Below are 25,328 nucleotides of genomic sequence, written 5' to 3'. Positions count from 1 at the left end.
TTTCTTTTCGGTGTGTGGAATGCACTGTGTGAGTTCTCTATTTATAGAGAAAATTCACAACTAATAAGTGAGAAACTTTGGGAACAAGTAATATGAGAAACTTTGGGAACAAGTAACATATTACTTTGCGATTAAGTAATTCACATATTAGATCTAGTACAAAAATATCTTAATTAAGTACTAAAATATATTAAATTTAGTACAAAAATATATTATATTATGTACCAAAATATTTTAGCAAAACTTGGGGACTAAGAAAGCACTTTCTAATAATGATTAAATTAATTATTTAATTTATCATTTCTAAATAATAAAATATATATCAATATATATTTTTTCTCTAGTGCTTATGTACCCCCATTAATTAGAGGTACACCCCCACTATATAAACACTACTAATGTGTGTGTTCCATCCGATGTGGGACTTCCACTTTTTTCAATTCACACAACACTAGTTCTACCCGACATGGGAATTTGTGTTTAGTCCTTTTTTTACTCAATTTCCACACATGTTCCAACATGACCAGAGTTCGACATGAAGGTAAGTAACGTTTAACTAAAAATTTCTCTCAAAAAAAAAAAAACGTTTAACTAAAAATTGTTTCATACAAAAAACAAACTCAGGTTCACATGAGGTCAATTGTTTGGTTGATCCATTCATTTAGCTGAAGATCAACTATTAATTGAACCAAATCACTTGATTAAGTTATTACCAATAAATCAATAATAACCTCATCTTGTACCATTATGTATTTTAATTTAAGTCATTTTACAATCAAATACATCGTGACAAGTTATAAGTCGTTTTACAATATTAATGTAGAATTTTATGCTAACTAGTATCTTGAAGGTTTAAGTTAATGAAACCAATATAGTAATAATTTTCTATAAGTGTGCTTTCAACTTTTTTTTGAGTGTATTTAACTTTTTAAAGTTCATAATTTGTTATTTTTCAACGCAAAGTTTCTTAAAAGTTTATTATAATTTGGATATTGTATTATAACTATTTGTACCTGTCATTTTTAGCATGTTGATTAGGCTCATTAGATAAAACGTAGACCATTTGTCACCTGCAATCATTTCAATTATTCTTGTGTTGCTTACTATAATTCTGATTGCACAATCAACAAGTGAAATTAGGATTCTTTTTTTGAGGATGGACCGATCTCACAATCATTATATGAATGGAGATTGAAGGCTTTTGTACTGAAGACCCGAACAATATTTCATTATTGAGTGAGAAGTTCCCGAAATTGCAAATGCTTTTGTAATTCTAACTAGTATGGACACCCGTGCCTAGCACGGGCTAGAATTTCGTTGTAATTAAAACATTGGATGAAGATGTATTATTCTCATTTATGTGGTTGCTCTATGTCTAATGAGTAGATTAACACCAGTGCGCTGGCTCTTTTCATAAGGTCCAATGATGATATTATAACTCGGTTCGACTTTGCGAATGAAGCATGGGTGAATCCCAGTGACAAATGTCGGTTGCGGAGAGTCTTATACTTAAGTGAGATATGTTGAGGTGTTGACTGTGAGCTAAAGTTTCACATTGGATGTGAGAGTAGATGTTGAGCAACATATAAGTGATATGATCCATATACATAATTTCTTAAGGTTTAGGTTAAGATGTGGTGTCAAACTCACGTGTGTGGATTATCTTTGTATGTATGTTGAGATGATCAAACTCAATGTAGGATTATGCGAAAATCACAATATTGTTATCAACCGGTTTTTTAGTTTTTGGATGTCATTTGTTTATTTTCATCTTAAAGTTTAGTTTTTATATGGCATTCTCTTCCATATGTTTTTTTTTTTCATTCAACGTCTATTATTTTAATTTATTCACTTTTGGACTTTTGTGGCAGGTGAAAATGGTAAATTGTCGATGTGTTATGTTGAGTTGACAAAAATATATATTTATTAGACAATTTAAAATCATGTAACGTTTTCCTTAAAAAAAAATCATGTGACATTTGTTTAATTGAATCTAATTTTTTGGTAAAATAATTACCCAAAAATCTCGGACTCCTTCGACCAACCCATAAAATAACCAGCAACTCACACTATTCTCTATACTCTCACAAAAAAAATGCACAATACTTATTTTCTTTCGCCTATCTTCCCTTGTGTTTTAATTCCTTTTTTGATTTTTTTTTTTTGCGTTTAATTTTCTTTATTTCTTCTCATGGAAGAAAGAAACATAAACCCCTCTCCATGAAACCACCGCCAACCAAATTTTTTGAACATTTTGTGATTTCAATTGACCATATTTAAATACGTCATGTAATTACGGAGGTGGATAGTTGAATGATAATTTATCAAGTGTGTATTAAAGTTCTGTATTGGATGGAATAATAGATTTTGAACATCATATAAGTGAGATGACTCCTGATGCCTAAAGGTTTTGGACGAAGATATGATATCAATCTCACTTGTGAGGTTTCTCTTAATCTAAGATGGTGATCAAACTCTATGCATAATCCCCTAGAAGTCCCAAAATCATGATGAACTGTTTTGTTAGTTTTTATATGTCATTTGTTTAACTTTTTTATCTTAAATTTTAGTTATTGAATTTCATTCACGTTCATTGTTTTTTTATTCAGCATTCCTTATTTCAAATTCTTTGACTTTGGTCTTTTGTGAATTCTGATAATGAAAAAAGATAAATGTATTGTTTTGAGTTTACAAAAATATATACCTATTAGAAATTTTAAAATGATGTGACGTTTTTTAATTGAGTCTATTTTTTTTGTAAAGTAATTACCCCAAAATCTCCTAATCCTTCAACATACCTACAAAATTGCAAGCAACTCAATCCATTTGCTATACTTTAAAGGTTAAAGCACACACCCCTTACTTGTTTTCCTTACCATTTATCTCATGTAAAAAATTCCTTTTTCATGTTAGGTCTCAATTTGTCCTTATAATTTGGATATGTCACCATATTACACATGCAAAAAGTCTCACATTTAAGAGAGATGTTAATGTGTCATATGTGAGTTAAAGTTTCACATTGAATTCAATGGTAGATGGTGAGGAAAATATAAGTGAGATAACTTATGTACATAATGTCTTAAGATTTTAGATGAAGATGTGATGTGAATCTTACTTTTGTGGTTGATCTTACCCTAAACTGATTTTATAAAAAAAAAAAAATAGGCTCCCTCAGAAGACACAATATTATGATGAACTATTTAGTTAGTTTTGGATATCATTTATTAAATTTTTTCATCTTAAAATTTATAGTTTAGGGATGTCATTTGCTTTGATGCTGTTTTTTTATTCAATATCTATTATTTCAAACCATTTTACTTTTAGTCTTTGGTGGGATCTAAGAATTGAAAAATGTAGAAGTGTTATGCTGAGTTGAAAAAAATACATGCTCATAAGCTCATTAGATATTTTAAGTCGATATGTGGTGTCAATCTCCATTGTGTGATTGTTCTTTGCATAATATGAGGATCAAACACAATATAGGCTCCCTGTGTCGTCCCAACATTAAGATGAACTATTTTGTTGGTGTTTAGATGTCATTTGTTTATTTATTTTTTAACTTAAATATAATTTTTGGATGTCATCCACTCTCATGCCATTTTTTATTCAACCTTTATCATAAAATTACTTTACATTTGGTCTTTAGTGGGATGTTACAATGGAAAAATGCAGATGTGTTATGTTAGTTGACAAAGCACATGCTTATTAGACATTTGAAAATGACGTGACGCTTTGTTAATTAAGTCTAATTTTTTGGTAAAATAATTACCCAAAAATCTTCAACCCCTTCAACAAACCCATATAATTACCGGCAACTCAGTTTATTCCCAATAATTTTTCGGATAAAGCATGCTACATATATTTTTTTCCCTAATCATTTTTCTCATGTTCAAATTCTTTTTTCGTATTCTATTTTTTCTTTTTAATTTCCTTTCTCTATTATCATGAAATAAATAAACATAAATTTGCCTCCATGAAATCACTATCAAACTACCTTTTTGAACATGATGTGCCTACGATTGACCTTGTTTGACTATGTCACATATTTATGGATGTGTATAGTCACACACTTGATTAACATATGTTAATGTATCAAGTGTGAGTTGACGTTCTACATTGGATAAAATAGTAGATTTTGAACAGCATATAAGTGAGATGACACATATACTTAATGACTTAAGATTTTTTGTGAATATGTGGTGTGGCAATCTCACTTATATGGTTGCTTTTGACCTAATATGGTGATCTAACTCAATGTAGACTCATCTGAAAGTCTGAACATTATCCCAAAATTATGATAAACTACTTTGTTAGGTATTGGATGACATTTGTTAATTTTTTATCTTAAATTTTAGTTATTGGTTATTATTCACTTTCATGCTATATCTTTTATTTAACCTCTATTATTTCAAATTCATTCACTTTTGATCTTTGGTTGGATTTGACAATGAAAAATTGCATGTGTTTTGCTAATTTGACAAAATAAAGGGTTGTTCTATTTATTATTAAAACAATGTGACATTTTTTATTTAGTTTAATTTTTTGGTAAAATATATACTAAAAAATTTCGAACTCCTTCAACAAACTCGTAAATCACCAGGAATTCACTCTATTCTATATACTCTCATAGACAAAGGACAAACATTTCTTTTTTTCTTATCATCTCTCTCATGTTTGAATTGCTTTTTGGTCTTCTATCTTTTTCTAATTTACTTTCTCTCTTCTCATGAATGAAAAGAATAAAAACATTCATCCATTAAATCACCACCAACCCACTTTTATAGCATGTTATGTTTTCTCTAATCTTATTTGGTTATGTTACCAGATTACAAATGTACAAAGTCTCACACGTAAAGGAGATATGTTAATATGTCATATATGAGTTAAAACTTCATATTGGATGCAAGAGTATGTGGTGAGAAACATATAAATGAGATGACTTATATACCTAGTGCGTTAAAGATTAGGACGGAGATGTGGTGTCAATTTCATCTTTGTGGTTACTCTCTTAGCCTAATGTGATTATCCATGAGAAGACTTTTGGTATTTGCTAGAAAGTAACCATGGAAAAATATTGATGTGTTACTTGAGCTGATAAATTACATATTTATTTAACATTTTAAATGATGTGATATTTTTTTAATTAAGTAAAAAAGAAATGGTAAAAAGAAACGTCATATTAAACATTCCCTTAATTAAGGGGTGTGATCGTAAAAAGAAGTGGTATACTTATTCAGTCATTTAAATTGAAAATAAATCATATTTACATCAAACTGAAGAAAATATCTATATTTACCATGATGTGTATTATTTATTTTTTTTTATGAACAATGATGTATATATACTTGTTAGTAAGCATTCCATTAAAATTCACCAAAAGAAAAATATGCTTGTTGGTGGACATATTCAAAACTACCAAATACATTTGGAAAAAATTAAAAGAATATATTTTGCATTGCGGATGTTTTTCTCACAAAGAAAACTTGTTATTTTTAATTTATTTATTTTTAATAAGTGAAAGTTTAGTGAGTCGGACTCCAAGGGCTCATCTGAATTAGTATAGATTTTGAGATTTATTGAGCTCTAATCGAGATACTTACGTACCACCCATCAAGAAGTTTTCACGTTAGCAGTAAAAGCTAAACTCACGACAATTGAACCAAATCTTCATTGAGCAAGAATATATGTTTTTGATACTAAATGGGAGAAATCCATAAATTGAAAGTTGAATTAGGAAAACATGTTAGTACCACTTGAAAGACATTTATTTAACAAATTAGTAAACACCCACAATTAACATATATCGGCATAACTTGACCACAAAAAAAAAACAAATATAGACATAATTGATTTTTTGTGTAAATGCTGATATAAAAACATTTAATTTAGAATGGTACCATAATCATCATGGACAATTTTAAATATTTATTTGAATATTTTGTTTTATAAAAATGAAATATCATAGCATGAAATGAGGTAGGAAATGAGAGACCGCCATGTGTACTTTATATGTAATGTAAGACAAATGTTTATTATAAAGATAAAGATAAAAATATAAAGATCTGTAGTGTGATTGAGAATGTGCTTATATTGTCGATATATGTTGATTTAGTTGATAATAAATTGACTCCAGCCCCCATTAAAGTGTGAGTACAATTCTCAATACCAGCGTTAGGAAATCCTCGATGGATAATACATTGTAATCTCTTTTTGATTCATGAGGTTTTCTCTTTGGACTCAACTCACCTAAATAAAGAGAGATATTGACCCAAAAAAAATCTCACCTAAATAAAATTATTAAAAAAAAACGAATATGTTTTTTTAAGGGAAAAGATAGTATGTTTATATGAGTAAAAAAAAGGAACATACTTGTATGGTGCGCTTTTTTCTTGTGCTATTTTTTATTGTTATAAAAACATTAAAATATATTAATTTCCAACTTTTATTCTGATGATATAATTCAATGCAAGGTTTTTCCTAAATAATTCCTTTCCATTTGGAAAATACGTACACTTGATTTTATCAATGTCTATGATTGGCAAAAAAACTGTGAAGACCAAATGTTGATTGCAATTAAATTGAAGAAATCAAATAAGAAAAAGGGGACAATAACCTTTACCGGTTTTCATGGAAAATAATTTCATTTCTTTTGCATAATAAGGAATGCTAGTAACACACATTTTAATATACATTTTTTATCACACTCTTTTGATTGGTTAAAACTCACTTGAGTTCCACCAAATTTATATGGGTCTCACATGATTTAGTGGAACCCGTGCGAATTGCAACCAATAAAAAAGGTATGTTGAAAAGTGTGTGTTGCTATCATTTCTCTTTTTATAATACTACCCTTATAGAGGTTTTGAAAGCTCTTTCATTCATTTTTATAGATAGTATACGATTTTTTTCTTAAATGTCTAGGCCTTTCATATTCTATACTACTTTTTTGGGTTCAAACATGCATATTCATTCGTTAGCAGTAACAAAAAACAAAATAAAAATTTCGTTAGCAAAAAAAAAAAATGCATATTCATTCAATAATAATGAATGGTTTTAGCAAAGAGCATATACATTAATATACACTGTTTTGATTATATATATAATTTTTTTTTTTTGCATTTACTATTATTTTGTTGCATACATTGATATACCAAAAAAAAAACTTGTAGTATTCGGAAAAAAAAAAAGAAAAGAATATTGTAGATAAATGCTAATTTTTTTTTACATCTTGTTCCTTTTTAAAGTGTTTGAATCTGTTTGGCTTGGAAATTATCATTGACATATGTTAACATTTGAATGACTTATAATATAAGTGATGACAATGTCTTTTTCAATTATTCATAATAATATCCTTCATTTTATTTTTTTCTCTTTTTCCTTTCTCTAGCCGTCACCAAAACCCTAGTTTCTTCTCCTTCATCCACCAGAGAGGGGTGATTTAGAGTCAATTTTTGACCCAAAATCACCCCTCTAACTCGTTTTTCTATTTCCCTTTTGTTTAAATAAGTGATTTTCACATCTATTTCATTTTTTCTTTCGTGATTTCGTCATCTTAGTGCGACGTTGTTTTGTTCGTCGTCTTTGTGTGACTTTGTTTGTTTTTCTTGTTTCATTCAGGTATTTATTCGGTTCAGATTGTCAGATCAGCTTCGATCCAGTGCAGATCAAATCAATGACATTGGAGACGTCAACGTTGCAGATCCGGAGAAATGGGTATTCCGGAGACTTAAATATAGTCATATGTGTAGGCTTTAGTACTTTGCCGTTTTATGCTATTAACATGGATGTTGTGAGTTTGTTCAGAGATTCATCCTTTTTGTTTATAGCGAATTTTCATTGTATCAATGTACTCTATCAATTTGAATGAATGAATATCATTTATTTTTGTCAAAAAAAAAAATATCCTTCATTTATTTGGTCAAACAAATAGGTTCCATATTTATCTTGCATGATTGATGCATTTATGTATATCATTAATCATTTAGTAACAAAAGACATTTATCTTGCATGATTGATACATTTATGTGTATCATTTATCTTGTTATTCATAGACTTGTTTAAAAATATAGTGGAAAAAATCTAATATGTTTTTTTGTTGTTGGGGTTAACCCTCCGGTCCCAGAGGAAAAGGACCCGGGTAATTCGAGCAAAGAGGAAATTAAAGTCTTAACAAAAATTATTTTTCTTAAATAATTCATCTTTTAGTAGAACTCACTTTGAGTCCAATTAATTGTTTCAAATTTACAATTGTTTAAAACAATATTGGAGTTTTCTAAAAATGGTTGCTTTTTTGTACTTGTGTAAATAACAAATGATCAAGTTTATCAAAGCCTCATTCTTTAAAAAAAAAAAAAGTTTATCAAAGCCTCCAAATAGATTGTACTACCTCTTTAAGATCGAAAATAATGTTGTGATGAAAAAACTAATCCGAACAAAATAAAAGTATTATACATATAAATGACATAATAAGAAACACCAAATCAATATTTGAACTGAAATATCTGAAGGTACACTATTCACTCCGCATAATTTCCTTTTTGTGTTAAACTAAAAAATTTGTTTGTAGTCATGTTTCGTTGTTTGATAAGATCCAAGATTTGTAGCGCAACACCAAAGTAGATCTTTCCTTCCTTCAAATCCTTCTCAAATTTATAGATCATATTTCTTCATACAATAGCATGAATTTTGTTACCCTGAAAATGCAAATAGTTAATTAGAAGAAGAAAAAAAAAGGAACTGGATTAAAAAAAATGAAGGAAAACTAAATACAGAATTTTCACACCTAAATGCTATAACAAAAAGCACATAAATACAACCACAATGAAAAACAATCATAAAAAGTATACTCGAAACCTAAATTATGGACACAAAATGTCTTTTATTTTATGAGAGGAAGATGGTAGATGAAGATAATGAAAAACAAATTGTCTATATATAGGAAAAAAATCATGTCAAGATCAATTTTGATTGGCTCATAAAAAATAAATGAGTCATGATCTATTTTGATTGGTTAAGAAAAAAAATTATGAGTGATAAAAATATTAAATGCAATGGATACATAATACATAATACATAATTAAGTCAACTTTCTTGATCAAAGGTCTAATGCATTGCAAAAAAATTGTTTGAGGAGCATTAAATGCTAGAAGCAAAATGAGGCGCCACGTGTACTTATGCTCATAGAAGTATCCTTTTGTATTATACTAGTATGGATACCCGTGCCAAGCACGGGCTAGAATTTCTTCATATTTGAGGGAGATAATGTTGTGATGTATCAAATGTAAGTTATAGCCTAACATTGAGTAGAAGATTGAAGGTTGAACAACATATAAGTGAAAAAATTCACACTTAGTGCCTTAAAATATTGGGTGAAAATGTGGTAACGTTCTTATTTGTGTGGTTCATCTCTATTCGATTCAACTTTGTGGGGAAAGCGGGAGTGATTCAAGGTGGTAGATCACATATACAAAGAGTCTCATACTTGAGGAAGAGATGTTAATGAGTCAAATGTGAATTAAAGTTTTGCATGAACGCAAGAGTAAATTTTAAAGAACATTTAAATGATATACCCATATACCCAGCTAATTCCTTAAAGTTCTATATTGGATGGAATAGTAGATATCGAAGAAGGTATCAGTAAAAAAGACGCATATACTTGATGCTATAAGATTTTTTTGTAAGGATGTGGTATCAATTTCACTCGTGTGGTTTCTAGCCTACTGTGGGAATCATACTCAGTGTAGGATTCCCCGGTAGTTCCAAAATTATGAAGAATTTTTTTGTTAGTTTTTGGATCCCCGGTAGTCCCCCAACAACTCAATGTATTATGTATACTCTCACAGACAAAGCACACACTCCTTATTTTTTTTTCCCTTATCATTTCTCTTATGTTAAAATTCATTTTCATGCTATATTTTTATTCAACCTCTATTATTTTAAATTCCTTTAATTTTGGTATTTGGTGGGATGTAACAATGAAAAAATGCAAATGTGTTATGCTGAGTTTACAAAATACATGCTTATTAAACATTTTAAAATGATATTGAGTTTCTTAATTAAGTCTAATTTGTTGGTAAAATAATTACTCAAGATTCCTCAATTCCTTCAACAAATCTACAAAATTAACGACAACTCGTATTATTCACTATTCTCTTATGGACTAAACGCGCTGCATATTTTTTTTCTCTTATCATTTCTCTCATATCCAATGTCCTTTTTCGTATTCATTTTGTTTCTTCTAATTTTCTTTATCTCTTCTCGTGAAAGGAAGGAACATAAACATACATCCACGAAATCATCATGAACCCAAATTTTTTAACATGTTGGGTCACATAATTAAGAACACATGTAATCACACAGTTGGTTAAAATATGGTAACATTTTCAAGTGTGAGTTAACATTCTACATATTGGATTAAAGAGTAGATTTTGATCAAGATAGAAATGAGATGACCCATTTACCTAGTGCCTTAAGGGTTTTTGTGAAGACGTAGTGTCAATCTAACTTGTTTGGTTGCTATTGGCATAACACGATTATCCAACCTAATGTAGGCTCTATTGGAAGGCCTAACGTTATGATAAACTGATTTGTTAGTTTTTAAATGTCATTTGTTTGATTTTTTTTTATCTTAAATTTTAGTTATTAGATGTCAAATTCATTTACTTTTGGTATTTGATGGGATTTTACATTAGACAAATGCAGATGTATTATGCTAAGTTGATAAAATACATGCTTATTAAAAAATTTAAAATGATGTGATGCTTTTTTGGTTTAGTGTAATTCTTCTTCTGGAAAATATTAAATTTAAGTTTTTCCATGTTGTTCTCTTTCATACCATTTATTTCATTCAACTTGTATTATTTCAAAAAAAAAAAATTGGTCTTAGGTAGGATTTAACCTTGAAAAAGCACTTTTATGTTATGCTAAGTTGACAACATACATGTTTATTATACGTTTTTAAAAGATGTGGTGTGTTTTTAATTGAGTCTAATGTTTTGGTAAATAAATTGTCGAGAAATTCTCAACACTTTCAAGAAACTCATAAAATTTCCAACAACTTTTGAAAAATGTGTTTAATCATGTAATTACAATAATCAAGAACAATTAAACCAATATATTTTTTCAGTAAAAAACCAAGATGAGAGATGGTTCATGTATAATGAATATGCTATTTATCATGATTAATTTGAATTAAAAATGCATTTTCTATTTCATTGTGATTTTCCGACCCTAAGGGTTTAATCTAGTGGTAAAAAGACAAACTTTGGATGTAGAGGTTCCAACTCATGACAGAAAACACATTCATATCTTTTTCTCTTATCATTTCTCTCATATTCAATGTCTTTTTTCGTATTCATTTTGCTTCTAATTTCATTTATCCCTTCTCATGAATGAAAGGAACATAAACCTACATCCATGAAATCACCACTAACCCACATTTTTAAACATGTTTGTGTCTCTATTTTACTTTTTATGACTACGTCACATAATTATGAATGCATAAAATCACACACTTGATTAAAATACGTTAATGTATGAAGTGTGAGTTAGCGTTCTACATATTGAAAGAAAGAGTAGAATTTGATCAACATATAAATGAGATGACCCATATGTCTATGGCTATAAGGTTCTGCGTGAAGATGTAGAGTCAAATTAACTTGCGTGATTGATATTGGCCTAACATGATTACCCAATCCAATGTAGGCTCCACCAGAAATCCAGACACAATGATAAACTCTCAGGATTTAGTCTAGTTAATTGTGATTTTCCAACTCTCAAAGTTTAGTCTAGTAGTAAAAAGGCAAACTTTAGATTTAGAGGTTCCGAATTTTGAACACTGCTAGTATCATTGGAGATAGATGAAATCATATTTCATACCTTTCAAAATTATTTTTTTGCTAGATTATCAGAAATAAAAAAAATTATTGAGGGAGTAAAGTGTAGATTTTAACATAAGAGGGGAGGAGAATGTAATTCAAGCTTCTCTTAGGGAAAGGGAATGAAATTTTTTCTAATATATTTTGAATAAGAGGGGAGGGGAGTGTATATTTTAACATAAGAGGGGAGGGAAGTGTAATTCAAGCATCTTTAAGGGGAGGGGAGTGTAATTTACTCTTTATTTTATTAACTTCGTTAAATATTATACCTTAAAAATCGTTAGTGCAATGATCATTAAAGAGTTATCCCATGTACATTTTTATTTATAAAATTAGACATAAATGCATTAAAAAATTGTTATTAAAAGACATTTACATGCATTATGCTATTAAAAGGACACGACATACTTTAAAAAAATTTGAAATACAGACTTTGTAGAAAATTAGTAAAATTGGAATTTAAAAAATCATCGGTTATTGCTCAAATTTAATTTTGGGTAACATTCGATTCTTCTTCAAAACTTTGTTATTATTATTTCCATAATTATATGATTTTTCAATTTTATTGAATAATCTTTCCTAAAAAATGTTTTCGATTAATCTTTTTTCTTTTAGAATATGCTAAAATTTAGGCTTTCATTTTGAATCAAAAAGTTGAGATTTTTCATTTTTTTTAATTTACAATTTTAAAAAAAAATGAACAAATACTTAGATGAATTAGGCTTCGGAAGCTCATCAGGGTCAGAACAAATCTCATGGCTCAAAGAGCATTTAGAGAGGTACTTGTAAATCATTCACTAAAGAAGTCCTCGCGCAGACACCATAAGTTAAATCAATTACCTTACAGTTAAGTCAATTCTTTACCAATTGAGTCTACCTTCCTTTGTAATGCTACTATTAGTAATTTATTATTAACTTATAAAAAAAATTAAAGACATGTTACCATATTTAAAAAAAAAACATGACAACAAATATTAATACTAATAATATCATTCAATTCTCCTTTTAAATGTTGTTGTTATTACCATTTCTATAATTATATGTTTTTTCCATCTTGTTAATTTTTTTCTCTTTGGCTTAAATGTCACTTTGGCCCTGTAACTAATTTTAAAGTTCAATGTAGTCCCTTCCCTAAAAAAAAAAAAGTTCAATGTAGTCCCATAACTTTAAAATTGGTCAATTTAGCCCATTAACTTATTTTAAAATCTCAGTTTGGTCCCTTAATTTTAATAAAAGCAAATTGATCTATTAGCTTGTGTAAGTTAGTGCAACTTGATCCTTTATCGTATAACAAAATCGAACTTTGTTAGTAGCATGAACAAAAAAAAAAACACCATTAAATAGAACCAAATTTGTATGTAGTACAAACCTATGCAATATCATTTTTTTTAAAAGGAATAGGTGTAAAAATATGATGACATATTCAATTTCATTATTTTTAGAAAAGTAATAAAGACCATTTAGTGGAAATTATATTGTTGTATATTTTATGATTATTTTTAGGAAAAATGATAATGAGCATTTATTCCCTAAAATAATAATAATGAGTATTTATGTGTCTTATATTTTTTTTTGTTAACCCTATTGTTCCTAAGAGAAGAGTTCAACCGCGAAGTAACTAAAATTCGGGTTTTTCCAAAAAAAATTATTTGATGGAGTTCATAAACAACTTGAGCCAAAATACCTGATTTTCATATTTATTTTTTTAAATTACTATGTACAATTTCAAAATCAATCAATTTTAATTTTTCAAGTTTGTAGAAGTGTTTTGAAATAATTGTTTTTCCGTAGAAGTCAAGGATGGAACGAATATTGTGGAATGAATTAAATATGGAGTCGATTTTATACCATTTGTGATTATAAGTTTTAACAATAGAATGAATGCTCCGTAAAAAAAAAAAAAATGAATCCAAAGATGGTGTTGAATAAAACATTAATATTTTTTTCTTAAAAAATATAATAATTTAATAATCTTTAATTAGAATATTATTTTTAGTCCACGTGAGCTTAGCTCAGTTGGTAGGACAATGCATAAAATATGCAAGGTTTGGGGTTCGAACCCCGGCCACCACCAAAATAAAAAAAAAAAGATATTATTTTTTGGGGTTCGAACCCCGGCCACCACCAAAATAAAAAAAAGGATATTATTTTTAATAATTGTATGAATTCATTTAAATATTTCATAAAGATGAAGGAAATAAAACTAAAAAAAAAACAAAAACACTATACACTAACGCAAGGTCTTGTTTTTGTTTTTTATTTATACGCTCGTCAATTAATTAACTTTGTCCACTCAAATATCTTATTTTTTAATTATAAAATATTAGTTTTGTTGTTGTCTGTTTTAAATAAATCAAAGGAGCCATAAAAACATTTTTTTTTGTATATACAAAAGAAAATAGAAACATGAATAGAGATTCGGTCAATAACAAAGAACATAGAAACAAACACCAAAAAAAATAAAATAGAATATGAATAGAAAATAGCAACATAAGAAATCACAATAAAAAGTAACATACAAATAATAAATGTTAAACAAAAAATAAAAAATAAACAAATAAAAGAAAAGAGAATGGGGTTGAAAACAATGATTTTTTATGGGAGGAAGATGTAGATGAGAATAATGAAAACCAAATTGTCTCTATATATAGGAAAAAAAATCATATCATAGTCAATTTTGATTGGCTCATGAAAAATAAATGAGTCATTGATCCATTTTGATTGGCTAATAAAAAATAAATGATTCAATATCCATTTTGATTGGTTGATAGAAAAGCATTAAATGAGATGAAGAGCAGAAAGATGCCACGTGTATTATCGCTTATAGATTTTTTTTTGAAGGAAAGAAACTTATATATTATCGCTTATAGATGTATGCTTTTGTATTATATAAAGATAAAGATGAGTCGTTATGTTTTGTTTACCAATATTCATATCATTCCACCAAATTAGCACACCGAATTTTCTTGAATTCTTGAATCCAATCAGTTCACGTAACAAAAACTACTGCTTTTATGTCAGTTATTCTATTCCAATCCAAATTTCTAGTCTTGTGTACATGTTATATTGTATGAGTCCAAATACCAAATTGCAAGAGGTTTCTTTTAATTCTGAATCTCAGATAATGAAATAGAGCAACAGCCTTGTGTCTGAAAAATTGTAGCAAAAAGATTGTTAAAACTCTCATTCTTTCACTGTTCTCAGTTTTTCATCCTTATATCATTGGACTTACAAACCCAAAGCTTACTTTTTTTTACTCAAAAATTGTTAAATGACTTCAAATTATGGTTAATTAATTTTGGCGGAGCTTCGAACATTTTCGAAAAATATGCTGTCATTTGGCAGACTGTGAAGAGTTTATAAAATGGGAGCAAGGAAAACTTTCGTGCAATTCCTATAATACGACCACCAGGCAAGACCTTCAAGTGGAATACAAATGTGGTATCCTTCAAGTGGACCTTCAAGTTTCTATTACAGTTTATGTCAGTTTGTAATTGTCTATTTCCAGTAACTGCCTCTCAGTTGGACAGTACCGTGGCAAAGAAGAATAACTAGAGTGCATATTCAGTTTGAATATCCTACATACTACCATACTATATTCACTTACACACAAGATCTTGATAAAGAAATGCTGAAATGCACAGTGAAAAGGAAAAGTGTTATCCAGTGACAGATCAGCCAACAGTGATCTCAGAAATCAAAATGTATGCGGGGTTGTTGGAATATGAAATTGACAATTTGACAGGAAATCAATGTTCCTTTTGTGTGCTACAGTCCTATACCAGAGAAACTCATAGCATAAGAAGAAAAACACAGGACGAAACAAATTATTGAGCCTTACCAGCATAGCTGGTCACAAACAATCATCCACAGCTTCACATTCCATTCACAGCATCAGCCAACAGGGGTTGGTTTCATATTGACAAAACTGTCGAATCAAAATGAGCTTTATTCCAATTCCCTTCTTTGGTCAATTTTCCCACACACTCAAATTCACCTTCTTTGTTGAATTTCCACACTCTTGACCATCCACAACCCCACCCTTCCATCCTTGGACAATTTTCTTGCCTCTAATTATCAATTGGATACTGGAAGATTATGAGACAATAGGGCCATTTTAATGACCTCAAGTATTGACATTTTACAATTTCATGAAACAATGCACCAGAGGAGGAACACACATCAAGGTAACTACACAGCATAGAGTATGTACAAAAGAAACACCAATCAAACAAGCTATATATGAATCCAAACACAGCAGGATTTGTTTCTCATTTACACAAATTATAATTAATTGTCTAGTGTTTTAGCTGTCAAAGCAAACTCGGCTCAAATGAACTTGGTCGTGAACCATTGATTCAAAAAGCTCGAGTTATTTTAGGTGGAAAACACATGGACAGTTTTTATATTATATCTCTAACAAAACCTTTGTACTACAGCCCTTGAAGAGCGGACGGTACACAACAAGAATCAAACTCTACACCACTTGATAAGCCTGTGATACCATTTTGTGAACAAACTATGCCAAAAGTTTAAGCTAAAAATTGAAGACATAAATTGTTTTTCAATATTGTATAAATGAACTCTATCACCAATCCAATGAGCAACTTTTCAATCCTGAACTCTATCACCAATCCAATGACTCTTCACCTGGTATTACATTTTTTGCTGCTATAAATGATTACTTTTATCCCACAGTGAAGACGTTTGATCTTTGTTCATTATGAAAATCTTAAGTTGTAATTGTAATAGCAGTATTTAGGTTCATGGGGGATTTGGTTTTGATGCTTATGATCTAAAGTCTTAAAAAATTCATTTCACTGTTCATGTGTAGCTCATTAACTTGAAATTAGCTTTTTTCCTGGTTTGAAACAGAGAAATGGCAAGGGCCAAAGTTTAGAGTCCTCTGAAATTAGAGAAGAAAACCTTCAAATACATACATTGACATGATCAAGTATCTAATGAAGTGTTTTGAGTAAGAGCTGTGTTATTGTGATTTTGATCTTGATCAACATGCATAGATTCATCAAATAAATTACAACATAAAACAATTTCAAGCAGCGACTATAACATACATTAGAAGCCAATTCAGTTACACATGCATAAATAACAGTGAATCACATAAACAAAGCTGTCAACATTTCCAATAAACATATCACAAACAATTCACCAATAAACATGTCATGACATATAACATTAGCTCATTTGGCATACTGACTAATATTACAACTGCATTTAAACACATAGTACCCTACAAATGCAGCTGGCCAAGAGTTCAAAATACACTATAAATATCAAGAAAATAGTGAAGGAGAATACTTCACAACCTCATTCTTCTTATTTAAGTCATCCTCTTAAGCTTGCTTACTGGCACCAGGGAGTGAAAGCAGAGACTCTGTATACATAGCAAATTCGGATCCACGTCCATAGTAATAGAAGGAGTTATGCTCTAGCAGTTGTCCTTTATCATTATACTTGAGCAATCCAGTACCCCCGTCCAATACAATAATATCACCACTTTTTGTTGAGCATAAAGGGATAAAGTATTCCATGGGAATGTCATTAATAGGAAGAACAAGAAACTTAGTCCAAGACGAATGCACTGTGTATTCATTCATCACCCATATTTCAATTGTAGTATTATATTTATCAATAGCCCATAGACTAAGAAAATCTCCAAATACCCATAAATCACAATATGTAGGATCATGGTAAAAATCATCCGGAAGAGACATCTCAAAAAGTTTAATTTCCATTAAATCAAAGGCAACAATAACAACCAATGTTAAATCATCATTAAAAGCCAACCAATGAACAGCGGTATTATAGAACAACCCTGCTCTGGGCTCATCAGAGTCTTTCATATAAGGGAAGTGAGTACCCTCAATTTTTCTCCATTTATTATCTCTCAATGAGAAAACATACAAACGTGATGAAATATCAGCTAATCGGCGATAACCAAACATAGAAACCACCAAGTAATCATCTCTTGACTTATCATACCCAAAACCACAGAAACAATTTGGACATATATCGGAATCAATAGGATACAAAGGTATTTGTTTGTGAAGTCCAGTGGATGGATTCCATAGGTAGAGGTTTGAAAAATAGTGCAAAAGTATAAAGCCTCTGCATGAACCTTTGATTTCAAAATCAAAACAAGGTTCCGGAATCAAAAATGTATGGTTCCGTAAAACAGATGCACTTATCGATGTTTCCAAATCTATAGATCGAGCTTCATGATTATTAATGTACACAACTCTACGAGTGTGTGTTGCGGCGGTAAGTTCAAATTGCAAATTTGCGAAATGGGGATCAGAGATAAGAGAAAACCAAGACTGACAAAGGCATTTGAAACGAATAAGAGACTTCACCGGTAACCTCGGCAGAATTTGAACTATCAATTCGTGAGGCAGATACGGCAGTGAATTCGTCTCCATTCAATCGTCTTCGTCCTCTTCGAGAGACGCTTCGATTGAGTAACTTTACTCTTCCAGGGTATTTAAAGTTCGGATTTGAGAAAGGGGAAAGTAACGTGTATTGTATAGACCAATTTTTTTTTATGGATTTTTTTTTTTTTAAGAGTTTTATGGATCTTGATAATGTTAACCTGAACTTTTACCCGTGCTAGTGCCCGGGTCATAAAAAATGGAAAAATTAATATATTGTGATATGATCAATTACATAGATAATAAAAGAATTAAGAACATACAATTTTCGTTCACACATTTTGGAAAATCTCCTTATACACTACATTTGAAGTGGTGCTAATACAGTCCTCATTGTCATATGTTAATAATATTTTAGGACATTTTAAATAGAACTATAAAAGCAGATTGCGCAATTGATTCAAAATATTTTTAGCGACATTGAGCAGCAATCCATAATTTTTTAACGAAAGATTTTGGCAAAAACACCACACAAATTATAAATTACTGAAACAAATTACATGTATTTTGATTCCTATCAGTTTTGTATGTAAGTTTAAAATATATGTCATGATTCTATATTTATGTCATTTATATTGTGCACTTAGTTTTAACGATAATTTTCCTTGTAAATTATTATACGTCAACTATCATACTGTAAATCATCCTACCACTGCTTGTTATAGTAATATGTTTAACTCCCAAAACAACTAACATAATTATGGCCGAATAAATTAGATTGATGGTAAGTTTAATAACTTATACATAAATTATATAAGAATAAAAGAACGAAAAAATCCAAAACAATTAGATATGACAGAAATAAATTTGCATAAATTGTAAATCCCTTCCTAGTAGTAAAATTTGTTGCTTGTTAAAATATCTGAGGGATGTAACAAAACGTAAAAATAACAAAACCTAAAAAAATTAGGGTTAGTATTAGGAGGGAAAATATTAGGTTTAGTTGTTGTAGACTTAACAAAATTAATAAATAAGGATAAGAATATATTTGAGGAATGTAACAAAACGTAAAAATAACAAAACCTAAAAAAATTAGGGTTAGTAGTAGGAGGGAAAATATTGGGTTTAGTTGTTGCAGACTTAATAAAATAGAACGCCGACCAGTGCGTCGCACGGGTCTTTTAAAATTACAAACTGTAGTATATTTTGAACAATCGGTATTTAGTTTTTTTTTAATGAGAATAGATTTCTTTTAATGATGAAGGAATATAGTTTGTTATTAACATATCAAACTATATCATATTTTTTGTATTAACCATATGGTTCGAAGAAAAAAGGAGATATGGTAATCTGGAGTTCGGTCGAAAAGTAAGAAAAATTTGACCAAAAATTGTCCTCCTAAAATCAAATTCAAGTTCTCTTGAACAATTCATTATTTATGGAATTCATTAACCATTCAAACCCAATTGTTTGATTTATGAAACATTATCATATGACATTTACGATTGCAATGAGAATAGAAAATATAGAGGTGGAAGACAATACATTAGAAGAATCGTCTTTAAAAAAAAAAAAGATTGATGGAGATCATCAAGATCCATTCACTATGCTCGTTTACAACACAATCTCAAACATCTGTGTTCCACCATCATCGATTGGTGTGACTTATATTCCCTTTTCTCTTCTCTTTTCACTTGACTTGGTTGATGGAGTAATCACAGCTTTCAAACAATCCTATACAAAAAGATAAAATTAAAATTAAAACAAACTTTGAATTTCCTTTGTGTGTGAGATGGACACAAACTTACATCATAGCCTAAAAGCAAAGTTGGATTATTGTAGAACCATTAAATATTCGGTAAAGCACCCAATATAACAACATAACATTGATTTCAAATAAGAAAAAAATACACCAAGTCGATCAATATCATAGTTGATTCTTAGAACCTCCTAACAATATGAATATTAATTGATACCACAACATATAGGAACAGATAAACAAAATATTAAGCACTAAACAGAACAAACAAAACTATCATGCAAATGTATGGAAGGAGGACAATAAACATTGGCACATTGCAGCAACGTTTAAGAGTATGACTTTGTACAAAAAAATGTATGACATAACACAACCAAGATCCTTAAAGCACAACTTACACCAGGTATTGAGGAGAGGATGAGGATATAGGACGCCGAAGTTTGGCTCACAAAAGACTCATGTCCACATTGTACACACCAGACAAAAAACATACTGAGCTATCAATTTCTTTCGAAAGGATAATCACAAATAACTATTATAACACCTTTAGATCCTATTAGAGAATCAATGTCAACTGATCAACACAACTACTATTAGTTACTATGCACATCTTTGTACAAATTTTTCTTCGCATGCTTCTAGTTTTTGATAACCCAATTCTTTTGAATTTCTTTTTATGTTATGAAGATACTTTTTTATGGAAGAACACTATAGTTAAAACTATTAACTCCTCAATGATAGTTGTATAAACAAAAGTAGAACCAACAGAGTCCTCGAAATAGTTTCTAAAGAGCAATACATATTACAATATTTGACCAAAAAAATAAAATATTTGTGTGACAATATTATGGTCTTGGTCACACGGCTAAAGCATAGCATCATAATAAATTACTTTTAAGTTAAATAAATATGCATAGATATAACATGGCTTATAAAAACATACACATACATAAGTTAAATGGTTAACATATGATAACTTTTGTAAATGTATTTTGTATCACATTGACTTCAAGCATATGACAGTCATAGCTATAAAGGCTAAAATTGTTTCCATAAAAATAGGGGAAAAAGACTAAGTAAATTCAAAAGCAGCAGAAATGTTTCTTAATTAAGCTAGAAATGAAGCAAAAACAAAAAGCAAAGATTATACATGGAAAAGGGTAAGAAAGGCATATCATTAAACTTTCGATCAGAGGACCTAATGAAAATGACAGGCTGATACATAACTATTGCAAAGGAGTTAACATATACTCAAGTAGAGGAAAGTAATATAGACATACCATAGTCCATAAAAGACTTGATGGAAATGAGTCATTACAACAGTCATGTTTACCAGGAACTTCATTGGAGTATCAAATATCCAATAAGTTATGTTCTTGCCAACCATGTCCTTGATAATAATGCCAAATTGACTGATGCCAAAAAAAACATAGGGTTCCCATTAAAATCATGTAGTGTTTGCCAACCATTAGTTAAAAAATATGACAGTATGGTTAGCCAAGCATTTAGCCAACATGACAGCACCCTTAAAAAAAATCAAAAATATCAACAAATATGAAAAACATCGTATAGCATACTATTAAGAATTTAAATGATGTAAGTCACCAAAACAATTTACCAATGACATATAATAATAGCAAAAAGATTCAAGTCACCAAACATTTAATTAGCACATTTTATTTCATATGGTACAAAAATTTAAAAAAAGTAACCTAGAATTGCATACTTTGTTATATACTTGGTTCTATATATGTACAACAGCAGAAGCTAATAACAACAATGACATTCGAAACTTAATAGAACCAATGTTAAATAAAAAGGATTCAAGAACAAACACTTCAAGATGATCATCTCATCACTTAAACAATATAAATTCATGTTTATATATGATGCAAACAACCACACTCTGATAAAACTCATACACAACACAAAAATTACAACATTTGAAGAATTATTGTATAAGGCAACTGGACATGATGAGTTTATACTTACTTCTTTAGTATTGTACTCAACGTAATACAATACTTGATCCACAACTTGTTAACCAACTTTTCTAACTCAATGACTGGAAGAATCCTTATGTGATTACACGAAAGAACCTCATCCACCATCAAAATCCTCCCTACCTACTCCAGCAAATTTGCAATCCCTTGCGGTCGTATCAGATTCAATTATATAACTGATATAGCAAAACCGCACAAAAATCTGAAACCAATTTAAGATTATTTAAGAAAATAATGTGAAAATAATGACTAAAACTGAAACCAATTTAAGATTATTTGTGAGGAATTGCCACCTTCCGCCACCGACTACGCTCCATCTGATCACACATTCAAGAATTCTGGTAAACTATCACTCCTCATTCGATTCCGCTCCATCTGATTACATATTCTGGTAAACTATCACTCCTCATTCGCTTCCGCTCCATCTAATTACATATTCTGGTAAACTATCTTTATTTATTTTGTAAATATCACAGAAACAAATTTCTAAACTCACAGTTCTTAACCAATAATCAATTGCACCATTCTTGATGGCACCAAACATTCATCATCAATTCCCAAACCATTCCGAAAATCAAAACTCAAAAACACAACAATAAACAAATGTCGTAAAATTTACTAAGAGAGGAGAAGAACTCCCCAAGATCGATACCAGAAACGCAACCGTTCGTTCATGACAAAGATACTGATAGTGAAACATAACCGAACAGAACACCAAAGGTGAGACAGAAGGCGAAATCGAAACTCTACTGGAGGTGTGGAAGGGAGCAACCGCAGATGCCGGCGGCGGTCAAATCCTTGTGGGGTACTGTTCATCGAAATCACCTAATCAGAGATGTCATAATCAAAACGTGAGATTAATTCAAATGAAACATAACCAAACCAATATTTTTTTAAAAAAATAAAAAGAAAACAATTACAATGATTACTAAAAAAAGTCTTAGATAGATCGATAACCAGGAGAAAGGGAATTAGGTCATCAAATCCAACAGATGAGTATTCTGAAGAATAACAATCTAGATCATGATAATCACTGTCCGATGAATTTTTTGAAATCCCTCTGATTTCTCTTCTCGGTTGAACAATCATCTTACACAAATTTATTCGCTTCATCAGATTCAACATTTAAAAAAATCCGACCAACCATCACTCGATCTTCGCTTCAGCTTCGTCACGTTGCGTTGCCGTATCAAATTTGCGATGCATACCGATGAGAGGGAGAGAGAGAGGGAGGGGCGTCAACAATTGATAAGAGAAGAGATTGTGGGAGCTGTTAAGAATGAGAGAAAATATGGTCATGGGAAAGAGAGAAAATTTGAATATGCATGGAGAACACAAATGCCACGTTGGGAATAATTAGGGGGAAAAATTAGGGTTAATGATAGCTTTAGGGGATAAGCTTTAGTAAGTAAGATAACCAAGTTTACATGGAAATTAAGGTAGAAAATATTTGCTTCATAAAAAAAAAGGCAAGAGGATAGGAATAAAATTGGTGCGATGCATTTTTTTAGATGGAATTTGTTATGTTAAATAATTGCAAACCTAAAAGTGTAGAAAATATTTGCTTAAAAAAAAAAGAATGATATGAATAAAAAAAAAGGAGGATAGGAATTCAAAAAAAAAAATAATAATAAGGATTCGGCTGGCCAAAAGGAGGATTGGAATAAAAAAAAAGGAGGATAGGAATTAAAAAAAAAATAAGGATTCGAAAAAAAAGGAGGATAGGAATAAAAAAAAGGAGGATAGGAATTCAAAAAAAAAAAATAATAAGGATTCGGCTGGCCAAAATTATAGCAAACTTGATAACAAAATTCGGCTGGCATTAATTAAGTAAGATGATCAATGGCTAAAATTGAATGGCGCCTAAATGTGCAAGATCCAATGGCTCATAAAAGTGGAGGGAGAAATGGGGGGAAAATATTAGGGTTAGAAATAGCTTTAGGGGTTAAGCTTTATTATATAAGATAAGATTAGTGCTATCAGTGCAATAGATATCAAAACTATAAATAGAAAATTTGTCTTAAAAATATAAGTTTTAACTTTTAATTAAGTAATAATTACACTACTTTCTATAAAAAAAAGATACTTATTTTAGTTGTTTAACCAATGTCCTGAATGCACTATTTAACATTCTCCTTGTTTTATATATGAATATGATTAACTTCCGTCCCATATTAAGTCCTTGTTTTATATATGAATATGATTAACTTCCGTCCCATATTAAGTGACACAGTTGACTCTGTCGCACATATCAATGCATATTTTTTATCTTTAATTATCTATTATAAAAAATTATGAAAATTTAATATTTGAAAAATATTCATCGAAACGAATCCAACATCTTATTTGATATTATTTATCTTTGTATATTAGTTGAAAAACATGGTCAAAGTATGTCAGGTCAATGGTGCACACTGTCAACTGGGTCATCTAATATAAAACGGAAGGAGTATAAATTGATCTTTGAAATAATAAAATATTGTATCATTGTTGTACTTTAATCAAACTTGATTAAAAAGTGTTTTTATTTTAAATAGTCTAGTCGATAAAGCTCACACATTCTTAAAATGTGAAGATGTGTCGTGTCCGGGGTTCGAACCTAAGCTCCTGTATATAATATGCAATATTCTTACCAACTGATATAAAGTCACGGGAATGATTGTTAAAAAGTGTTTTATGAGAGTGTTTAATGTTAAGTTGGTATGTCTAAATTCATCGCTCTTAAACTTATAGATCATATATGTTTTATTTATTTTTGATTTGAAACAAAATTGATCGATTACTGAATTTATAGTATTGTTGATGAAATATTTATCATACTGACCTCTCGATTGACAGATATCTCTTTTGATTTTAATATTCCAATTTAAGTTTGCTTTAATGTTATCATTTTTTTTCTTACAATGCTTTAATATTATGGTTAAATAAGTTTTTGGTTCCAATAAATATAGTCAATTTTGTTTTTAGTCCTCATAAAAAAAATTGATATGTTTTGGTTCCTATAAATTTTTTTAAGCACATATTTTTAGTCCTTGTAAAATTAAAATTTGTTTAATTATGCTTAAAAACTTTTAAAATTTTGAATGATTTTTTACATACTTATTTAGATAATAATACAAAGCTATTCCAAAAAAAAAATTAACTCAAAATTTGGCAACAATGTCAACCAATTGAGAGCTAAATGCAATGACAAAAAAGATGTAGATAATTTGTTCCAACAAACAAATATGAAGAGAAGTAGTATATGTACGATAGTATTTGTAATTTCTCTCTTTTTACGAATGATAATTATGCTAGTATT

The 25,328-nt window shown here is 29.7% G+C and overlaps 1 protein-coding gene and 1 long non-coding RNA gene across 2 annotated transcripts; both read right to left on the bottom strand.

The window, feature by feature from the left end:
- Window positions 1-16,998: 16,998 nt before the first annotated feature.
- On the bottom strand, window positions 16,999-18,516 carry LOC146902458 (F-box/kelch-repeat protein At3g23880-like). Its single transcript, XM_085735782.1, has one exon. The coding sequence runs from the start codon at window positions 18,314-18,316 to the stop codon at window positions 17,231-17,233; it is 1,086 nt and encodes a 361-aa protein (XP_085591908.1). The 5' UTR covers window positions 18,317-18,516; the 3' UTR covers window positions 16,999-17,230.
- A 1,127-nt stretch (window positions 18,517-19,643) lies between these two features.
- On the bottom strand, window positions 19,644-22,290 carry LOC146902457 (uncharacterized). The gene is made up of 3 exons (XR_015022682.1): window positions 22,017-22,290; window positions 21,305-21,436; window positions 19,644-19,999 (listed from the first exon to the last, which is right to left on the bottom strand). It is a non-coding gene; the product is annotated as an uncharacterized LOC146902457 (long non-coding RNA).
- Between the last annotated feature and the right edge of the window lie 3,038 nt (window positions 22,291-25,328).

Source organism: Medicago sativa, chromosome 8 (genome assembly GCF_051527215.1).
Source record: "Medicago sativa cultivar Bolivia chromosome 8, Bolivia_mono, whole genome shotgun sequence".
Classification (NCBI taxonomy): Eukaryota; Viridiplantae; Streptophyta; class Magnoliopsida; order Fabales; family Fabaceae; genus Medicago; species Medicago sativa.
Note: the sequence above shows the minus strand (reverse complement) of the source record. Positions and strands in the feature narration are given on the sequence as shown.

Bases quoted from the DNA above. Each gene is read 5' to 3' on its own strand.
- LOC146902458 (XM_085735782.1), bottom strand. From the start codon at position 18,316: ATGGAGACGAATTCACTGCCGTATCTGCCTCACGAATTGATAGTTCAA.